Source organism: Anguilla anguilla, chromosome 12 (genome assembly GCF_013347855.1).
Source record: "Anguilla anguilla isolate fAngAng1 chromosome 12, fAngAng1.pri, whole genome shotgun sequence".
NCBI lineage: Eukaryota > Metazoa > Chordata > Actinopteri > Anguilliformes > Anguillidae > Anguilla > Anguilla anguilla.
Window position 1 is genome coordinate 10,499,546 of NC_049212.1, and position 20,461 is coordinate 10,520,006.

General features: G+C 44.1%; 2 protein-coding genes and 1 long non-coding RNA gene across 8 annotated transcripts in view; 1 reads left to right on the top strand and 2 right to left on the bottom strand.

Moving 5' to 3' along the window:
• gdpd5b (glycerophosphodiester phosphodiesterase domain containing 5b) overlaps window positions 1-11,898 on the bottom strand; it is a 78,833-nt gene extending 66,935 nt beyond the window's left edge. For 2 of the 5 annotated variants that reach the window (XM_035384181.1, XM_035384182.1), the window contains exon 1: window positions 1,162-1,606. The gene's annotated coding sequence lies outside the window, so the exon portion shown is untranslated. Of the gene's footprint in view, window positions 1-1,161; window positions 1,607-10,887; window positions 10,991-11,803 lie in introns of those variants that run through there. The other 3 variants (XM_035384178.1, XM_035384180.1, XM_035384177.1) reach the window with 3 other exon arrangements.
• Window positions 11,899-12,022: 124 nt separating this feature from the next.
• Window positions 12,023-17,919, top strand: serpinh1b (serpin peptidase inhibitor, clade H (heat shock protein 47), member 1b). 2 transcript variants are annotated; one of them, XM_035384184.1, is made up of 6 exons: window positions 12,040-12,150; window positions 13,148-13,191; window positions 14,352-14,977; window positions 15,337-15,435; window positions 15,880-16,112; window positions 16,663-17,919. In XM_035384184.1, the coding sequence occupies exons 3-6, from the start codon at window positions 14,386-14,388 to the stop codon at window positions 16,963-16,965; spliced, it is 1,227 nt and encodes a 408-aa protein (XP_035240075.1). In that variant the 5' UTR covers window positions 12,040-12,150; window positions 13,148-13,191; window positions 14,352-14,385; the 3' UTR covers window positions 16,966-17,919. The 2 variants fall into 2 exon arrangements, with proteins under 2 accessions (XP_035240074.1, XP_035240075.1); XM_035384183.1 differs by lacking the exon at window positions 13,148-13,191 and having other exon boundaries at window positions 12,023-12,150.
• LOC118209058 lies at window positions 14,971-16,480 on the bottom strand. Its single transcript, XR_004761671.1, has 3 exons — window positions 16,285-16,480; window positions 15,658-16,167; window positions 14,971-15,469 (listed from the first exon to the last, which is right to left on the bottom strand). It is a non-coding gene; the product is annotated as an uncharacterized LOC118209058 (long non-coding RNA).
• Window positions 17,920-20,461: the final 2,542 nt, after the last annotated feature.

Consider the following 20,461-nt stretch of genomic DNA (forward strand, 5'->3'; position numbering starts at 1 on the left):
TGTGAATTCAAGAGCGAGCTACATGATCTACACTGCCATTACAGTCATGACTGTACAATGCAGACCTGCCGCCCCCCACCTCCCCCCTCCACCCCTCCACCCCCACCCACCTCGTGAACAAAAGCAAGAGTGGGCATGGCCCTTGGGAGACCTCTGCCTCCCCAGTGACAGGAAACTGCTCAGTTCTCCCCCGATGCACTCTGGACAGCCCTCCCACTCGCTAACATATTCCAGCACTGGACCACAAGAAAGATGGCTCAAGGAATTCTTTACAAAACCAAAGGTGGTTTGTTGACCTCTTTGTAAAAACAAACACACCAAAATGCTTTGGTAGTTAGCAAAGCGACCTAAATATATAAATACGATTTCCTGGTGTGCCGTGATGGCAACTGGAAAGCAAACAAATGCCATTTGTCACCCTAAATTGTACTGGTTTCTGCTTTGCTTTTTCAAGGACTCGTTAATCAAATGCTAGCAGGTGTACCATCTATGTTGATGATATTTGTTGTTTCATTGCAATTTCACATCAGGCATTCCGTTTCCGCAAGCCTAAAGCCAGCTGATCGATAAAAAAAAGCATTGCTTGGCCGGCGTCTTTAGAAGGTAACAGTTTATACACTTAACTCCTTTCAGCCTGTACCACAGAACGGAAGAACTCAATAAAATGTTCAAATGATCTACGATGTGACCAGCACGTGTCCATAAATAACCACACCCCTCCCCCTTACGTAGGTGGGGCAGAGGATAATGAAATACATTAATATAGCACGAGGCAAATAAAAAAAAGTCGCTGGGTCCGTCAGGTATTCACACTCGCCGGGATTAAATATGCAATGTTTTTTTTTTTTTTTTACTGTAATTCAAGAATACCAATTAACCACGAGCATCTGTTAAATATTCGCTATTTATGTTGCAAGTGTGTGGCAAACAGCCGACAAACAATATGGTCCAGTAAAAGCTGCGACGGGGCGAGTACCCCCACAGACAAGTACAGGTAGCAGTTCCCGTAAATCTATTTGACATCGCGAATGAAGGTCATGTACAACTGAGTAAAGTGCACTGGAAAATAGTCCAATTGTGTTGAAGACGCTGAAATGGTGTGTTTGCTGGACTTTGATGAAGCCAGGTTGACCCTTTAACGTGCGCGCATTACACACTTACCCTCGCCAATTATTTAAGTTCTTCGGCTCTTGAGAGGGATGCAGTCGAGAGCGGTCCGGTTCTGTTGGTTTTGCGCCGGGGTTAAAATAGCTTTCGCACGCGTCAGCACAGCAGGTTTTGCGCTCTGTCAAAAGTACCAAGGTGGATACCTTCTGCTAGTCAAATAATAACGAGGACAAAGGGTTTTAAAATAAATAAATGGACAGGTGCGAACGCGCAATTCAGATCATTGCCAGGGAAGAAACTCTCTCAGTCTAAGTAGTTTTTTTTCTGTTTGTATCCAAAGTGGTGACTAAATTCTGGGGTTCACCCTTTTTGCTTCCAGCTCATCTTCCTGGTCCTGTGCCTTCGCATAGGTTGTAGTGCGCTTTGTGACAGCACGGGCGAGTAACCCCGCCGGGAAGATTCAGTGGGCGGAGTCGTTACCGCTATTCCCTTCTAGTAGCGGGTATTTAAAGCGAAATTGCCATCACCAGCTCACACCACCAGGCACGCGTTAAAAGTGCGACTCGATTAGTGTTTGTGCATAATACACGCCATCTCCGCATCCCTCTGTGGCGTTTCTAAACCGGTAACATGACACCGACTCATATTGTAAACAATGGTGCACTTTAGCACCGGGAATAGTGAGAATTAACACAAACCACCGCGTGTAATGGTGATATATTATTACATTATCATGCCAAAATATCCTACTCGGTCGACAAGGCAACAATATCTATAGCCATTTTTTGAAGAGGAAAACATCTGATAGCGTTTGAAAGTGTCGATATTTTTTATTACTGGTTCAGGATCTTTAATATAGTAGGCTGTTTATTTAAAACCCCATGCATTTTCTGCAATACCGACTAGTGGTTTCAAATAATTGTTTATGCAATGTGGTAGGTCTTGCTTTTGCCTTTAAGCCGTAGGTTATTTCAGGAAGATAGCGTTGCTTCATTATCTTTAACTTGTCTCCGTAGGGCAGTGGTTCTCAAACTCGGTCCTGGGGGACCACTGTATTTGCTGGGTTTCATTCCAACGACAATTGCAATGCCAGAATTTTAACAAGCTGTTAATTTTGCTTGATTAGGTGCTTTCATGTTTTAGAGCAGGGGTCCCCAATTTGATTCCAGAAAGGGCCAGTGTGGGTGTCGACTTTTGTTTCAACCAAGCAGTGACACACCTGATTCTACTAATAAACCACTCTTGCTAAAGCCCTTGAGTAGTAGAATCATGTGTTATTGAAGATTGGGGACCCCTGCTCTAAAACATGAAAGCACCTAATCAAGAAAAATTACAAGTTTGTTAAAATTCTGGGATTGCAGTTGTGTTTAGAACAAAAACCAGCATACGCAGGTGCCCCCAGGACCGAGTTTGAGAACCACTGCCATAGCGGAACCCTTTTTAGTTCTTTATGGGACCCTCAATGTTAGGTGTGAAAAATGTGAAAGCTCCCAGACTGAACCATTTCACCTGGAAAAGAACTCTTTAAATAGACGGGGTTCCTCTATGGAGACGCAGAGGAGCCTTTTGGAACACTTTCTTCTGGAAGGGTACAATTCACTGTTCACAAGAACAGGCAATCGGCCTTATTGTCCAGATTATGATTATGAACACTCACTGCTCTGATAACCTAGAAAAAGTGAATGCTTGCATAAAATGGAATGCTCTTCTAGGGTGCTTTACAGTGTTCCATATGAATGTATTCCAAAATCCACTTGGTATTGAATAAATCATATTTGTTATTTGGAAATTTCTTGGGCAACAGTTTTTGTAAATTAGCATTGCAAGTGCAATCAAACACACCTCCGGAGAGCTGTATGGGAATGAATATTCATGTTATGAATTCTGAGCATGTTAATTACTACTACCCAATTTGTCAAGGATTTCTCTGATTGACATTGGCTCATCCGTGCTGAAAATGCCAGTTTAAACCAGCCTGAGCTGGCCAAGCTGGTTTAAGCTGTGTTTTCGACACTTTCATTTGGCAGACCAGCTGTTCACCAGCTGACAAGACTATATAATCAGCTAGTCCACCAGTTTGACCACCAGCTTACTGTACCAGCTTAACCAACTTTGATCAGCTTTGTCCAGTTAGAGACCAGCTTTGACCAGCCACAGACCAGCTATGACCTGCTAGTAGTGTCGAAAACACAGCTTTAACCATCTTAAAAGAGCTTAGAATCCCAGATGGTCTTAGCTGGAATTTTCAGCAGGGAAGTCTAGAAGGGTTCTGACCTTTGTTGCACACTGGTAACTCACGAGAATTTCCACACCTCCCTTCTGTAGTCTTTCATCGTGTTTATTTTCATATTTTGGGGGCAGGGGGTATCCACAAAATTTCACTCAGTGACGCTACTGTAAGGCCACAGTTTCATGCTAGCTTAATTGAGATATATTGAACTACTTAAACTAAAATATTTGATTAAATTAATGGGAAGGCGGTTCACTGATTTGTACTCGTAAGTAAGGGTTCAGCAGTTGTGTTAGTAAAATACAAATGTAGGCCTTAAAATGGGAATATACACATTCTATACCGTGGCTTGGTGCGGTTTGGCCAGGCACTCTGAGTGAAACAACCTGCTTCACAACGGTACTGAACTCCCCTAAAGTCTAAACGGCTTCTCTGGCGCTGTCCTCTCGTCTCGACGCTGTTGGAAAATGCAATAAACTACACGGCTGCATTCGAGCTCACCAAGTGTCCTGCTGTCCTCCTGCATGCCTCTAAAACAAGCACGCAATAAATGGTCTATTTTTAGAAAGAGCAAATTCCCTCAATAATTCAGGCTTGCGTTTGTGAACCACTTTACGGGTCCCATCCCATACCCTCGGCTACGCCATCGCCGAACGCGCTGCACCCCGTAGAGCCACTGGCCAGTCGGTACCGGCACGGTCTGCAACCATGAGGTTCTTCCACGCACCACAGCCTGGTACATTAACCGAATGCGCCACCCTGCAGCTTTGAATATTTTGAATGTGCAAGTCCGCAATCAGTCACACGAGTCACAAATTATTAATGAGGATACGAAACAGAGAATAGACATTTAAGTACAAAGTGCTTTTGCAATCATATCCTTAATAATGTAGCAATTAATCCTCAGTAATGCAGCCTAAGGATTAAGTTGCATTTTCAATCGAGATTATTAAGTGGCAGTTACAATCAAGCGATCAAGCCAAGTTAACCAAAGGGATGGACGTGTGCCTGAGAAATGCATGATAACTCTGGATAAAGTTGCACAAGCCTGGGACTGAATACCTATCTCATGATTGTAAAATGAAACACTATACAGTACAGCCAACAACCGCTTAAAATCCCTCCTCTCTATCTACAAGAGACTCCGTCAGATTAGACTTGCCTTGTGTCTGGGCGATCCGTGTGCCGTGTTCATCTGATGCTAAATTTATCTGGTTCACTAATACGGAATGTCTGAGCACACGCTGGCATGCGCTGACAGCCCCGCACATGCGATTGTTTAAACAGCTCTTAAATAATCCCGTCTTTCTCTCCTACCTTTACCTGAAGCTGAATTTGGGGACAAGTCAGGTGAATGGAAAAGCACGCGTTTGGTAGGTATCTAGCCTAGGCCCACTTCAGTGGTTGGTCGAAGCAACTCTACTTTGCTTTATTGGTATTCACCCTTGCCCTTGGAGACTCATAGGGTGGATCTGTTTATTTTTATTTTTTTTGACTTAGCGTGTTTTCAGCCTCTCAAGTGGACTCGGATCGATGACTCATCGTTTTTTTGTGTGCATTTTGTATGGTGGTCTCAACACGGTTGGTTTGTGGTTCTTTCGGAGGTCCAGTTAGTTTGTACATTGTGAACACAAAGTGGCCCCAGTCCGCTTTGCCGCACCCTACCTCTAGACTTGCCGTACAGACATTCTACACGGCTGCAGTGACTTGTGAGCGTACCCGGCTAAAAAGAAGAAACAGCAGAACGGCTGCTGGTGGTGTTCGGGGGGATTGTGTGGTCAGAAGTAACCTGCGCTCTTCTTGCATCAGCTTCCTCAGAATGTAGCACGACCAAACGATAAACACATCTGCAGGGGCCATCTTGAAGAAAATTACCCGTAATCAGGGGCTGACGTAAGTGGTACAGAAGTACGCATTAACGGCAAAAACATTCAAATGCACAGCAATTTTATGCCATAATGGTGCAAGTGCCTGACTATTTTCAGGAACACAATGCTGTCAGGACATACAACTGCTATGCATTTAAACCTTTTTGCCGTTAATGTGTACTTGCGTATCACTTACGTCAACCCCTGCCCATAATGCAATGCTACAGCAGTGGGGTCTGAGTTCTGTAGGAGCAGGTTGTGTGAACAACAAGTGGTCTGAGATTTCATCAGTGCTCAAGCGGAACAGAAATAGAACTGAGTCCTCTTTCAGTCCACTTACAGTGTGAACACAAAAAAAGAATTAATTTGCAGTTAGTTGGTTCACTTCAAAAGAACTGAGTTTGGTTCATTTTAAAATAACAATATGTGAATACACCCTTAAAATCAGCAACCGATCCAGATAAAATCAGCAAAAATCCAACTGCTCTAACCAATTAAGTGTTGAGTAACAGTGAGAATCTGTACACACTGTGGCTACCAATTATATCAATGGTAAAACACATTTGTTTTAAGATGAATGCACTTATATATTTTTTCAACATAAAAGCTGATATTTTTAAACCTGTGACAACAATTTAATCTGACTGAAGAAAAATCTTAAATCAAACCCGACGCTTCACAAAGATAACATAACGCTGCGATCTTGTCTGGCAGTACGGATATTAATGCATTCCCATCAAAGAGTATGAACGTTATTTTAGGGCATGCTCAGAATACACTGGCCCGCTAATTGGGAACAGCTGTTGTCTGTGCGTTTGGATGATGCGAGGAACAAAAAAATATCAGCCAGACACGAATAAGAATGAACAAAAATTTAATTAAACGGTTAATCGCATGAAATCATGCATTCGAATGGGTTCATCTGCATTTCAAACGCTACCATCCCGGGCCTAATTACGGAGGGGGAGACAGCCAGCTCTGACAAGGCCTAATCCCTCCCTGACATTTAACTGGGATTGGGGGTGACTGGACCCCCTGTTCACCCACTGCCGGAGTGAGTCACCGGCTCCAGCTGGTTTATCCATTCTGAACTTCTCTGTTAAAAATGTCAGACAGCGGGGTGGGTGGGTGGGTGGGGGTGGGGGGGTAACAGAGGACTGTGGAACCCCAGAGTCTGCAGGGGCGTGACAGGGCAGTAGTTCTCAGACGGGGTCCTGGGGTGCCACTGTGCGTGCGCTGGCTTTCACTGCAACCACAACTGCAACCCCAGTATTTTAACATGCTGCTCATTTTTCTCAATTTGATTTTCTAAATTAGTTTTATGTATTAGAGGGAGTATTTACCGTCTTAAGCCACGTTTAGTCAGAAATGGCTACGCACGCCATGAAGAATAAAGTCCCATGCCTGAACTTGAGTCAGCCTACTGGGTGACATGCTGTCACATAGGTTACGCAGTGCTAATTCAGTGTAAATTCCAGTGTTAATTAAACTCTAACAGAGTATACGTGTCCAATAGGGACCATTGCTATGCACTCTGTAGGAGTTGATTTATCACTGAACATTTTACTGTGTAATGTGCTGGATCTCTAGGACTTCCCTTTGTCAATACAGATGGGATCATTGGGGTCAAATGGAACAGGTCCCAACAATAATTGTAATGAATCTGGGTGTTAGACAAACCTACACACAATTTATTTCAGGCACATCCAGCTGGAGTTGCCATTTTTCATGTAGGCCTATATAGGTTCGGATGGTTCAGATTTTTTTTCTTTACAGTGTGTTGTGAGGGAACGGTGGAAATTGCAGAGACTAAGGATTAAATACTCACATTTTATCTTCCATTATTAGGAACATGAGCGTTAATATGGTCAGCATTTCTTTGCCGCGTCGGCCATCTAGCGGTGTTATCTGGAAATGCTTTTGGTAAATGCGTCATTTAAAAATGAATTTAGTATGGATTATGTACGTGGCCATTCTCGTTATCAGAAACATGTTGTGTAACTCCAACACGTAAATGTCATCAAGTTCTTTTTTGAGTAGGCTATTTAATTTTCTTCATGAAAATGTACTTGTAGGAATTGATAATAGCGTCTGTGAAACATCTAGGCATATGCAACCAAGCTAAAGAGTTAAATGTTTAAACAGGAACAACTCAAGAGGGATCCAAAGAACATTTAAGAAAGATATTTTAAGACCCCTTTTAGCGATTACCAGAGTGCTTATCTGTAATGAAAATTCGTTCTCTAAATTTGTCGAGCTGACCTCAATTAAAACGAGCATGGCTTGAGACAAATCGCAATTAAAGCACAATGGTTGTTCTGTACAAACTTTTTTTTTAAAAAAGAAAAAACTCCCCAGATTCTTTTTGAGAATGTGTGTAATATTATCTTGGCCACGCCATCATTATAGCGCAATGGCCGGCCCATATGGAACCCAGACAAATCATAGTTGCAGTATAATAGGGCAAAATACAGAAACTTGTTTGGTAAATGAGTTCTATGTAGAATTACAGGCCAGGAGTCTATCAACAAGCCATTTGATTCGCGATTAAATTTTTATTTAAGAACGCAGTTTTGCGAGCTCAGCGATCACCAATTTAAACCCGTCTAAAAGTTTTAGAAAAGGAAAACGGTGCTCATGGGCTATTTCTGTTAATGGAAAATAGTCCTTGAAATGGAACCATCGTCTTTGTCCTACTTGCAAAGATTAGTTCAAATTCTATAATCCCTCTAATTAAAACTAAAAACTAATTTGCACTCCGACCACCAGCAGTGAACATTACGATGCACAAAACGAATTAAGGGGTAATTAAAAGGGTCATGTATTTATTAGAAATGACCTAATGTTTAATGGGTCATTGGGGAAATGGGGAGCCTCTACAGCTCGTGAAAATAAATGTTTCAGAGGCAGAATCGTCTTATTTTCAGTGGAATAATCTGAATATTTATTTGGTGACCCGATTCTATAAGTTTTTCAGCTTTTAAAGTTTTTTTTAGCCATCTTTGAAATGTTGAGGGTGCTAAAGTACAGATCATGTATAGAGCAATCTTTCGGAGTGGCGATTTTTTTTTAAGTTTGCTTTTCCCCCCTGAATCCTTAGCTCCTGCAACATGGCTAAAACTTACATCAGCGACTGTAAGATGGCTGAAGTCTTACATCATACGGACTGTAGGCTGGATTCCAAACCTCCTCTGGACTGAATACCAATCTGTCTCTTCACCCCACCTCCCCCTCTCTAGGAATACTATATAACAAGCAAAGAGTAGATATCGAAGAAGCCCCCCATCCTTTGATGAAAAAGGCAAAGGTATTTCACGTCTTTTATTCAGAAACGATCTGATGAAAGACTCGACGTGGTGGCTTCTGTTTGGAGAACATATCCAGCAGTTTCCGCGCGTGCACACGCAATCCGCCCCTCCCCTACCCCCACCCCACATACTGCAATACCTAATAATTTCTGCCTTTTACACAGACATATGCAGACACGAACTTTAACACGTGTACACATTCATATACACATCAGACCACATATTTAATATATTCCTTTGAAATACTTTAATTTGACTCTTGCAGATGCTGAAAAATGTTGTTAAAAGCATACCTGCAGATTCCTGAAAATTCTCAGAGATCTATCACCAAACAAATTGTAACAATCACATTAGAGAAGAATAAGAATTGTGTTCTCAATATTGCAGAAAATAAATGGCTCGTTTTGAATCGAGTTGCAAGAATTCTATTGGTATCTGAAGGGTTATTTATGGTGAAATTCTGAACCAAACCTTGCAGCGGTGGTGGTGATGGTGGGGTGGATCAAGCCAGAAAAATACCCCCTGGGAGAGCTTGGGGGAACATCAAAGAATTGGGCAACTTCAAAGTTGGAGAAAAAAGTCAACAATCCTTTGATCTGCCCGTCTGTGCTCAATCACAGACCCCCAGCAGCCACTGCGGGTTCAGTTTGGCAAAGATCTTACAGCCATCTGCCACATCCAAATGCTGCCATATTGTGGCACTGCAGAACAGTATGATTATGGCTAACATTTTTTGACCTATTCCCCACCTTTCACGTGTGACCGGTGTATTTTTAGAGTCCATGGTCGCCCGCCCGGTCTAAAAGGTTCGACGGTTGCCCAAAACGCGGGCTGAGGCCGGGCGCCTCCTCGCACCCGTCAATCAGGCTGCGTTCCCGGGCAACCCAGGCGCCCGCCTTCCACAAAACACCGTTCACGAGAAAATTCATGAAATCTGACACAGTCACAGTGCGCTCCAAAAACGGATAAGCATTGTTTCGCCTGCTATCAGACCCCCCCATCGCCACATGCGGAAAAAAAAATCACTAAACAACAGAGGAGGATCAAATAAACTACTGAGCTTTCATACGTTGGCAATAAAGTAATCTGAGAACCCGTATTTGACTACACAGTGTACACTTGCTTTAACTTTCAGACAAGAGTTGAAGGGAAAATGATGATGGTGGGTCCTGGGTGGGTGTGCTTTCAACTAACAGCTCCCCTTCAGTCTTGTTAATTATCCCCTTTCATTTTAAAGGCCAGCCTTTCACAAAATAAAGCACATTTAGGCCAAGACAGGGAAGAACGAGAGAGTGCAGTGAAGATGGCACGGTGATCTTACAGCTCAAGTGTTTCAAAGTCCTTCTTCTGCGCAGAAATCTCACAGCTTAAGTCCATTCTTTAAAAAAAAAAAAACAGTTTTCTGTTCTAGACAGTTACCTCACTGCTCAAAAGTTTCAAAAGTCTCTTCTGAAAGATTCCTTGTTTTTGCACGGCTGTGAGAGGGAGCTGGACGCCTCAGAGCCTGATTGAGCTGACCTGGCGCGCGTCTCCTGGGCGGAGCTTATCTCCACGTGCCCGCCCCCTTTACCGCGGGGTTAATGCGTAAGAGCAATCTCAGCCTTTACCACAGAGAGACTAAAAATATGGCCTGTGGGTTTGGGGGGTGAAGGGTAAGTGGTGGGGCGGGAGGGGTGTGGAGGAGGGGGGGGGGGGGGGGGAGGTTGGATTTGCATAAGACCTTAAATACTCGTGTCTGTAGATGCCTTACAGGGACAAGCCAACTATCGTGTGAGGGCAAAGAGAGACAGACAGAGATGGGGAGGTAGACACACACACACACACACACACACACACAGATCAAATCGTGCTGAAACTGCGGAACAATGTCTGAGCACGTTTTACATTCCTTCCACACCATTTCGCCCCGCTCCATCTCAGTGGAAATGAAACACAGTGGACAGGACCAGAGTATTTCTGGGTCAGCCTAGATAAGGCAAGGGCAGTGGAGCTTGCTCACAGAGGGCCTTGACACTTCCTGTGTGTGGGCGTAATGATGGGAACTTCCTGGCCTTGTTTAAAAAGTCCTATATTTGTATATGTGTGCATGTTTGTGTGTGTGGTTCGTGTGTGTGTGTGTGTGCGTGAGTGTGTGTGTGACCGCTCACGTGTGGATCCCTTATATCAGTGATTTTAAATTTCCTTCAGTTTTCTTAATTTACTCTTGGTATGCCAGGTGACATAACTTTTTTTCCCACTGATATTGTAATTATTCATATTTTTACTAATAAATTACTGTTTCATGCATTATGAAACTGGCAAGCTGCAAAATCCATAATTTTGTTTGTTTAGTACAAATTACATTCCACAATCTTTATCCTTCATTTAAGCCTACCTGTATCTCAAAATGGCCACTGTGGAGTCCGGGACATCTGTCTTGTGTAAAATGCTGCTGTGGGGCACTGCCCCTTCTAGACAGAGTCCATAGGATGGCCTAACTGGAAAACCCGAAGAGAGTTAACGTTAGAAAAGCTTCATCCGTGGCCAAATACGTGATGTATTATCATTGTACTATTATGAGAGCAGGTCGCCTGCCCTGCCTGTGTGCTTTTAAATCTTACAGAGACGTGGGATAACAGCACAGGAAGTACCATAGCAGAGAACTCATCCGCAAGCACACAGGGAGAATCCACATCAGGGCTGAGATTCTCCGTAAGGTGCATTGCTTTTCCTGCTTATCAGAGACGCCATCAAGTGATTTTATGCTGTGGCTGATCAGATACGAAAAGCCTGGAGCTGATAAAATCAGCGGGAGAGAAAAAACGTCCTGACGATGTGTCCTCATTCAGCTCTGAAACCAGAACGCTTACTCTCCCAGACTGACCTGGGATCAGCCAGTGAAACCAGAACGCTTACTCTCCCAGACTGACCTGGGATCAGCCAGTGAAACCAGAACGCTTACTCTCCCAGACTGACCTGGGATCAGCCAGCCTGCCTCTCTCCTCCACGGTGGAGACGTGGCACAGTGGGGTGGGGGATGGGGGATTGGGAGATATGGGAGGGGGCAGAGAGGGAAAAGCCTAACAGAACTTTCTGGAAGGAATCCTGTGCTACAATAGTGCAAAATAGTTTCTTTAACACGAATACTTACTTTCAATCCCAGAGTAGCATTTTGTTTTAAATCAACACTTGGGCAGGGTTATCTCCACTCCTCGGTGCAGCCCTTACACTGTTACACTGGGCATACTCTCACATCCCTGTACACTGCAGCATCTCCCCCAGCCTCCGGCTGACTGTGCACCAAAACTCACCTCCAGCACACAGTAGAGTTTCACAGGTAGTGTCACTGACAGGTCGCAGTGAAAGTGAGGTCCGGACCGGCCCGGTCGGGTTTCAGAAGCACGCGTGACGCTGTGGGATGGCTTCACGCAGGCTTTGGGACCCTGAGGAGAACCTCGGAGTCCCGCGGGAGGCCCGTCAGTGCGAACCTCGGGTGGGAGGGGTCAGCCTCACTCCCGGTCTCCCTCATTTTAATATGCTCTACCCAACTTCTAGAAGTTTCTTTTGACCGGTATATAGTCCAGGAGAAAGGTTCCGCCGCACTGCGAATCGACAAGACATAAGCTGCGGAAGCATCTGAAAGCTCCAAGCCTGTGAGGTAAGAGCAACCACAGCAATGGGGAGAGAGGGAAAGACTGTGTGTATACAGCAATGCAGTGTGGGTCAGTTCTCAGTTTTATAATACCTCCAAATGGACAGGATGTGGTGACTGCATCAAGATCTAAGTATAGCTATTGAGAATTTGCCGGTGAACACAAAGCTGCATATCTTTGTGCAGTCTAAAAGGTGCACACTATTTTTCTGGCTGCAGAAGCAGTCCAAGCTGTTCCAAATGCATAATACTGAGTGTGTTGCCTTGTCCTGGTTCATTTTTGCTACTGTCTGTTTATTCTTGTCACTTTCGCTGCGCTGCATGAGATTCTGAGGTCAGAGAAGTGACCCAAATCGCTGGTACTTGTTTGCTCTCCTTATCTTAACTGCTTTGCCACATGTAACGGTTTTGCCTGGCAACAGCACCTAACTGTCTTTTACTTGCACTCAAACACTGCCCTCGTTCAATTCAAGAACTGTGTTGTATCAGAATCAAGAATTGTAATGCCTTTTCCTTAATCTCTTAACACCTCTAAGCAAATGCATTTTTCTGAAAGTATGGACTAAACTTTCTATAATACTTTCTAAGTATTTGACCTGAAAATAGAAAAGACTGCACACACAGTGCTGTATGTCTAATTTTCAGTTCAGGGAGTGGCAGGAGGTGGTTTCTGAAATCAGAGCTCCCTCTCTCTCTTTCTCTCTGGAATTCCGACCCTGAGCCACTGTGGCAGTGCTTATTGGACAAAAGATTCGCTCAGATTCACTTCTGGCCAATCAGAACTGCTTGTGCATCCCCCTTGCGTATGTGCATGTATTCTAGACCTGGTACTTCTGAACATTATGAACTTTGTCTAAATATGGCTTCAGTGGCATGAAGAGAGAATTCATGGGGCGACACAGGAAGCCATTGTTACCCGTTCATTTCTTAGCCAGCTCTTTGACAGTAAAATATTTTGCAACTTACTCTGTGGAGATTACTCTATGCACCTCTTGTCTTTCAGAATGAAAATCGCAAAACTTCACAGCACTATGAAAACCTTAAAAGGTATCCCATGATGATAAAAAATACTATAAATGAACAAAAAAAGGCACTTCGATAAACAGCCGTAGCAGCTTTTTAATGATTTTTTGTTTTTTGGGGGTTTTTTTTGTTTGGAAACTGAGAGAGCAAAGAGATACACTTTGCAAGGTGTTATTCTGAAGTACACAGATACCATCGGCCACGTCTGGAGGACTCGTGCCTTATGGGTGTGTGATAGTCAACCGTATCTTTGTTTAGGCTGTGAGCTGTGCATACGTGCGTACCATGCAGCTACATGTCTCGGGGCCGCCTCCAGGGGGCGACGTTGACACCTCCGGGACATGTACACGTTAATAAGAATTCGACCCTCATATCTAACGGAACAGAAGAAACAACACTGTTTTAGGTTGTTTAAACAATAGCAGTCTGTGTATAACCACACCTGGGGGTTTGCATTTAAACAATCCATTCATACAGTTTTAAAATACATCACACGAAAAACAAGGAAAGTAACAGCCCTCTTCACGAAATATGCTTTGTAAATGGTTTTTGCTTTGCTTATAACGTGTTTTATTGATTGTTTTATGTGCTAATCCTGGTGAGTCACATAAAGTCTTTATAAAAAATTACTAACTTTCTCAGACGTTTCTGAGCTGAGTGTGGCTCTGATTACGAGTGCTGGGGAAATATATCCTCTCTTAAGCAGAAACATTTTTAAATACAGTCGTTTATTTTTGCTTAAGCCGTTTGGCCTCTGCATGGGTTGTGTGCCCTCCAGCAGCTGACGTGGCCGTTATACAAAACATCTGCTCACCACTGGCTCGGAAACTGTGGCTCCAGAGCTCAGCACGGACACGCAGCCTGTAATTACACTTATCCTCCAGCCTCTTCAGTTCAATCTGCTAAATATAGAGAGCAGGAAGTCGACTAAGCTCTGGGCTTTCAGGTGGAAATGCTACAAAAGCTTTCTGTCTGAACTCTCTCAGCACTGGAGTAGGAAACACCTCAAAAGCTTTGTTTTGAAGTGTAAAATTAAGGATTTAGGCATTTTTTTAAAAAGAATACCCTTACCAAAAGTAATAATCATTTCAAAATTAACACTGTGCAAAATTTCACAGCAGGAAGGACAGATTAAGACACTTCTCTCTCTCTTTTTTTTCTGTGTCTGTCCATCACGCTTCCAGAGCTCCATCTTGGTTTGAGTCCACTCTCAAAAGCATGCGGGCGACAAACATGGCGGCTCTGTGCCTACTGGCGATCTTGGCGGGAATGGCGGCCGGGGAGGAAGGGAAGCTGAGCAGCCACGCCACCGCCCTGGCGGACAACAGCGCCAACCTGGCGTTCAACCTCTACCACAACGTGGCCAAGGAGAAGGACCTGGAGAACATCGCCATCTCCCCCGTGGTGGTGGCCTCCTCCCTGGGCCTGGTGGCTCTGGGCGGGAAGGCCTCCACGGCCTCGCAGGTGAAGACGGTGCTCGCCGCCGGCGCGGTCAAGGACGAGCACCTGCACGCCGGCCTGGCCGAGCTCCTGACCGAGGTCAGCAACTCCACCGCCCGCAACGTCACCTGGAAGATCAGCGGCCGCCTGTACGGGCCCAGCTCCGTCAACTTCGCCGACGACTTCGTGAAGAGCAGCAAGAAGCACTACAACTACGAGCACTCCAAGATCAACTTCCGCGACAAGCGCAGCGCCCTCAAGTCCATCAACGAGTGGGCGGCCAAGTCCACCGACGGAAAGCTGCCCGAGGTCACCAAGGACGTGGACAAGACCGATGGCGCCATGATCGTCAACGCCATGTTCTTCAAACGTGAGTAGACCCTCCACAATTTCTTGGGGTATACCTCTGGGGCAGGTAAGGAAAGGGGTCTTCTCACACCAAATAGCTGTGGAAAGGTTTGACCACATAACAATCGATTTTATGAGCAGCTATTACTCGACAACCTTTCCAGGTCTCCCACTGGACTGTTCACATGATAGATAATGTTGAGGTACTTCTGAAAACTTTCTAATTACTTGTAGGACAGTCCCATTCCAGACCAAGAATTGTTTCAGGGGACGTTATTGTGTTGCACAGATCAGAAAAGGCCTTTAACCCTTTCATTTCACGTTGTGATGTCTGAGAACGTGCTGTAGCTCCAAGTTAACACTGCACTCCAATCCTCACAGCTCACTGGGACGAGAGGTTTCACCACAAGATGGTGGACAACCGTGCCTTCCTCGTCACCCGGTCCTTCACCATTTCAGTTCCCATGATGCACCGTACAGGTGAGCGTCCTTGACGATATCATCCAAAAGCCAACTGAATAACAGCAAAAAATAACATTTCAAAGAATGGATGCAAAAATCTCTGGTTCCTCCCAAACACAATAAAACATATTTATAATATAACATAACTAATGTGTAGTGTCAGTGCTAATTAAACTCTAATAGTGTTCATTTGAGTACAAAAGGGATTCAGTGTATTACACCAGTGTATGTAACACAGACCATTTTGCTTTACGCCGCCATGAAAATTAGTCATCGTCAAAATGATGCAAGTAGAAGATGCTTCAGTGATGACGGCTTGAGGTTGATGTTTGTGCCACTTGCTCCCCACGCCAAGAACAGGCAAAGAAACTTCTGAGCCTTATTAGGAGTGCAGACACTGGGCCTGTGAAAACGGCAGAGGGGGAATGAAAGTGGCTTGTTTTTTCCCCTCTGTTCCTCCAGGCCTGTACCACTTCCACGAGGACACTGAGAACAAGCTGTACGTGCTGAACATGCCGCTGGCCCACAAGAAGTCCAGCATGATCCTGATCATGCCCTACCACGTGGAGCCCCTGGAACGCCTGGAGAAGCTGCTCACCCCCAAGCAGCTGGACACCTGGCTGAGCAAAACGGAGGAGCGGGCGGTGGCCGTGTCTCTGCCGAAGGTCAGCATGGAGGTCAGCCACAACCTGCAGGTGAGCACCTGAGGGGAACCCGCACGCGTGTGCCGGGTTCAGAACCTACAACCTGCTGCGAGCCACAGAAAAAACAGGCAGGTTCAGAACTCATTACCTTCAGGTGAGCACCTGAGGGGATAGTGTGCAAAGTGTAAGTCAGGTGCAAAAATCATAAACTGTAAGTGAGTACCTGAGAGGATCTGAGTGTGTTCTGGAGAACTGCGGAATCAGAATCAGGTAAATCTATCAAAGGTCCCCAGGTTGCAGGAGAGTCAGGGTCAGGACTCACAACCTACAGGTGATCACCTTGCAGTATCAACTGTTGAAAAATCTACTTTAGAACCTACAGCCTATTGTTAACTCACTTAAACATTCCTGTCATTGGAGAGTTAGGTTCAGAACTTTTGTTGATCAATCTGCAAGTGAGTATCTGCAAACTGAGAGCCAAGCTTAGAATGTGCAAACTAATGGTAAAGCCCCTCCTCTACAATCGCCTGGATTGGACATCCTGATAATCTATCGTTGATTTATTGGGCACAGAAATAAACAACCTGGTTGGTTCTTTCAGAAAAACCTTGCAGAGCTGGGTCTGACCGAGGCTGTGGACAAGGCCAAGGCCGACCTGTCAAACATCTCGGGTAAGAAGGACCTTTACCTGGCCAACGTCTTCCACGCCTCGGCCCTGGAGTGGGACACCGAGGGAAACCCGTTCGACACCAGCATCTTCGGCTCGGACAAGCTGAAGAACCCCAAGCTGTTCTACGCCGACCACCCCTTCATCTTCGTGGTGAAGGACAACAAGACCAACTCCATCCTCTTCATCGGCAGGCTCATGCGGCCCAAGGGCGACAAGATGAGGGACGAGTTATAGTCAACGCCGGCTGCGGCGACACAGCCAAATGCTCAGGGTTAAACTTATGGGTTTGCGAATCCACCCCAAGGGTAAAAATGTGCTGGGCTATATCAGTGTTATTTTAACGCTGAGCATTTCGCTGTGTCGGCTTTCGTTAACGTGGGCGTGACTGGAGTGACGCACAAGCACATTCCAATAGACAAACGGTGGCTGGATAGCTGGGTTAACGTTTCCAGGAGTGCAACTCCAGAATCGCATTCATCTTCAGCAGGGAGTGAGTCATTGTCTCAAATGTGATTAGTTCAGAAACTTAAAACACCACACGTAAGATTTCTGAATTTTCAAAGGGGAAAAAAGCCAAATACTAGTTGGACATAGTCCAAAATGACCACCAAGTGCCTTGTTTTTAATATTGAATGGCAGATGACATGACTGACAACATGCTTATATTAAGTATGATCTCTCAGGTATTTGCCTTGATTCTGAGGTCATCGTTTCTTTCAGGGGTCTGGGTGACGCATAGGTTTGGTTATTAGGTTTTTAATGAGTATCCACGGTTGTGTCGAGTGTGTGAAATGTGTGTGGGTTTTATAGAAATATCTTTAATGTTTAAAGTCAAAGGATTTGTACACAGGTGTCTTGCAAGCATGTATGCTGCTAACATTCACTACCAGACCGCCACCCAACCCCCTCCCCCTCCCCCACACTAAACACATTCCTTTCTCCTTCGCGTTTGGTTTTGACGGCGAAACCCCCGCACTGAACGGGCTGTTCTGCACTAACTGCACGCAGAAGGCTACATCTGTATCGAGTGTACGACTGAATCTACTACACGTCGTGTTCCCATGCTGTCAAGTCATGTTTCTAAGTGCTTTTTTTTTGTGGCAAAAAATCTCTTTTGGAATCAACTTTAATGCAACATTGTTACATTTTTTTCAGTTTTTTTTCCCAATAAAATCATTTTTCAATGAATTGTCTCACGTGCCATTTTCTCTTCCAGGACTACAGCAAACTATTTTAATTACCAAAATATATTTTAATTTAATCGTATTTTATACCATAAATTGTAAGTTGCGAACACACTACTACTTGACAGGAAAACATACATAATATGATGTATATTATTTACTTTTTACAATATAGTTTAGGACAACTGAACAAAATCATAATCTACAATCCACGGCCGCGAAATGCTTTCAGTAAAAAGACATGTATGATATGCGTCGCCACGTAGCTAGCTCTGGCGAGTTAAAAAAAAAAAAGTTTTACTTTAAGGCAGGCACTGGCACATAGACCGATAAATTTCCAGCATTTCCTGTGTGCAGATCGGAAAATCCAGGGCTAGAATGAGCATATTAGACACACTTCTTCTGTGGAGCAAATGCCCACAGGGAGCTCTCAGCTGTCCTAAATCACTCCAAACTGGTCCAGATAAGATTTCGGTGGGAAATTTATAGGATGAAGAGTACTGTTAAAAGCTGGATTGGGCCACGGCGTTCTGGGCGGACGACTGGCGCAGTTGGTGCGCAAGGATGATACGGTGAGCAGCACACAGAAGCGAAGCATAAAACAGCGACTTTAACACGGAGTGCGATCACACCTTGCCATGTAAGAGTCAGCTATCAATTCAATAAACTGCAATTTTTTTTAAAATAATACGTAGGCCTACTGATGCATGTATTTTTAATTTCCGACAAACTATAGTGGAGAATCCCTGGCCGGCGACTCACACAATGGGAAAGGCTACATGTATTTGAGTACTCTCTTCCCAGTGAAGTGGCTGCTTGCTTTCGTCGGTTGATAAAACAAAGCGTAACTGGTAACTTACCCGCTGCCTGAACACTGCGTCCTACCTGAGGGCTCGGAAATATCACGTTTTGACGTTTTGTTCCCGGAAGGCGCACAAACGCCCACCAGGATTAGCGACAGCACTGTTATAACAGTTGCAAGGGCTCGTGGAAAACAAACTTTAAACTTTGTGTGTTTCCAGGCCGGTATACATGCAATCCATTACTTTTTTTGCGTTTTGCTATTCACGGTCTATTAGAAAACTTAAACAGGTGTTCCATATACGCCAAACGGCAATCGCCTTCCGATGGGAAAATAGGGATTTCTGTGTTGCATACTGCTACAGTATATTGTAAGAAAATATTAATAAAACAAAATGTGGTGAACATCAAGGCCACATTTGTTTTTTTCACTTGATTACACAATAATAGTTTTTTTTAGCGTACCGACATGATTATCCAGCTGTCTAGAGCCAGTGCATGTCTAATCTAAATAAAAGCACGTTTTCAACGTACAAAGATGCTAAGTTATATATAAAAACTTGCTCAATCTAGGCCATTAAAAGTACTGATACTGAAATGAAGCCAAGTTACAAAAAACAATATTGGATATCTTAGCTCACATAAATTAAGCTGTATTGCTAATGCTACCCAATGTTTCCTAAATCATTTCGTGTAACTTAACGTATTTCATGTATGCCCTTTTGTGTACACAAAAGTCTTAAAAGCACATTTGCTGCTACTATTCACTAGCAGACCACCACCCAACCCCCACCGCCTCACTAAACACATTCCCTTGCACGTAATAATTAATCCATCCATTATCTATACCAGTGATTCTCAAACTCAGTCCTGGTTTTCATTCCAACCTTAACCATAATCCCAGAATTTTAACAAGCTGATAATGTCTTAATTAGGTGCTTTTTATGTTTTAGAGCTGGGGTCCCCAGTCTTATCCAGAAAGGGCCAATGAGGGTGCACAGTGCACACACCCAACTCAGTATGAGCTCACTCCAATTCTGCCATCTTTCCCAAAGGACAGAGAGCAGATAATACCAAACAAGCCTAGGAAACCTAGTATATGGCTGGATCGAACACACGTGATCTGGCCGACCAATGGTGTAACTTCATAACTCGGCCGACCAATGGTGTAACTTCATCACTCAGTCACTCAGTCAGTCACAGACATTCGCGTTTGTAGGGCTGGCCCCGCTGTTGCAGTCCAGCCAAAAAGAACTCTGATGAAACAGGCAGGCACGCTCACTTTCTCCAGATGTCATGTAACTTTAGTGCCATCATCTGGTGAAAAATAGGATCGGGAAATGTGACGAAATTATGGAATAAAGTACTCAAGCAATAGTAACGCATGAATAACGGATCCATTAATCTGCAGAAGGAGATCATATCCAGTCAAATTTCAGCATGGTGTTAGATAGTTATAAATCCTTATAATAAAAAGTTATAAATGCAAGTTTAGTTCAATAATGCATTATGAACATTTCAACTGTAAAAGTTTAGAAAATCAACAGATCTCACAAAAAAACTTGGAACAGTCTTCTTGGTTTTATTTAAATATCTTTACCTTGTCATTACAAAACTATACTTATCATATACTCATTTATACACATCATATATTTCAACTTGGTTTTCTTGCAAGTCAAACAGTGTGCACTTAAGATTTGAGTTAAATCAATCCGTGTAAGCTTAATAAAATTAGGTGATAGGCC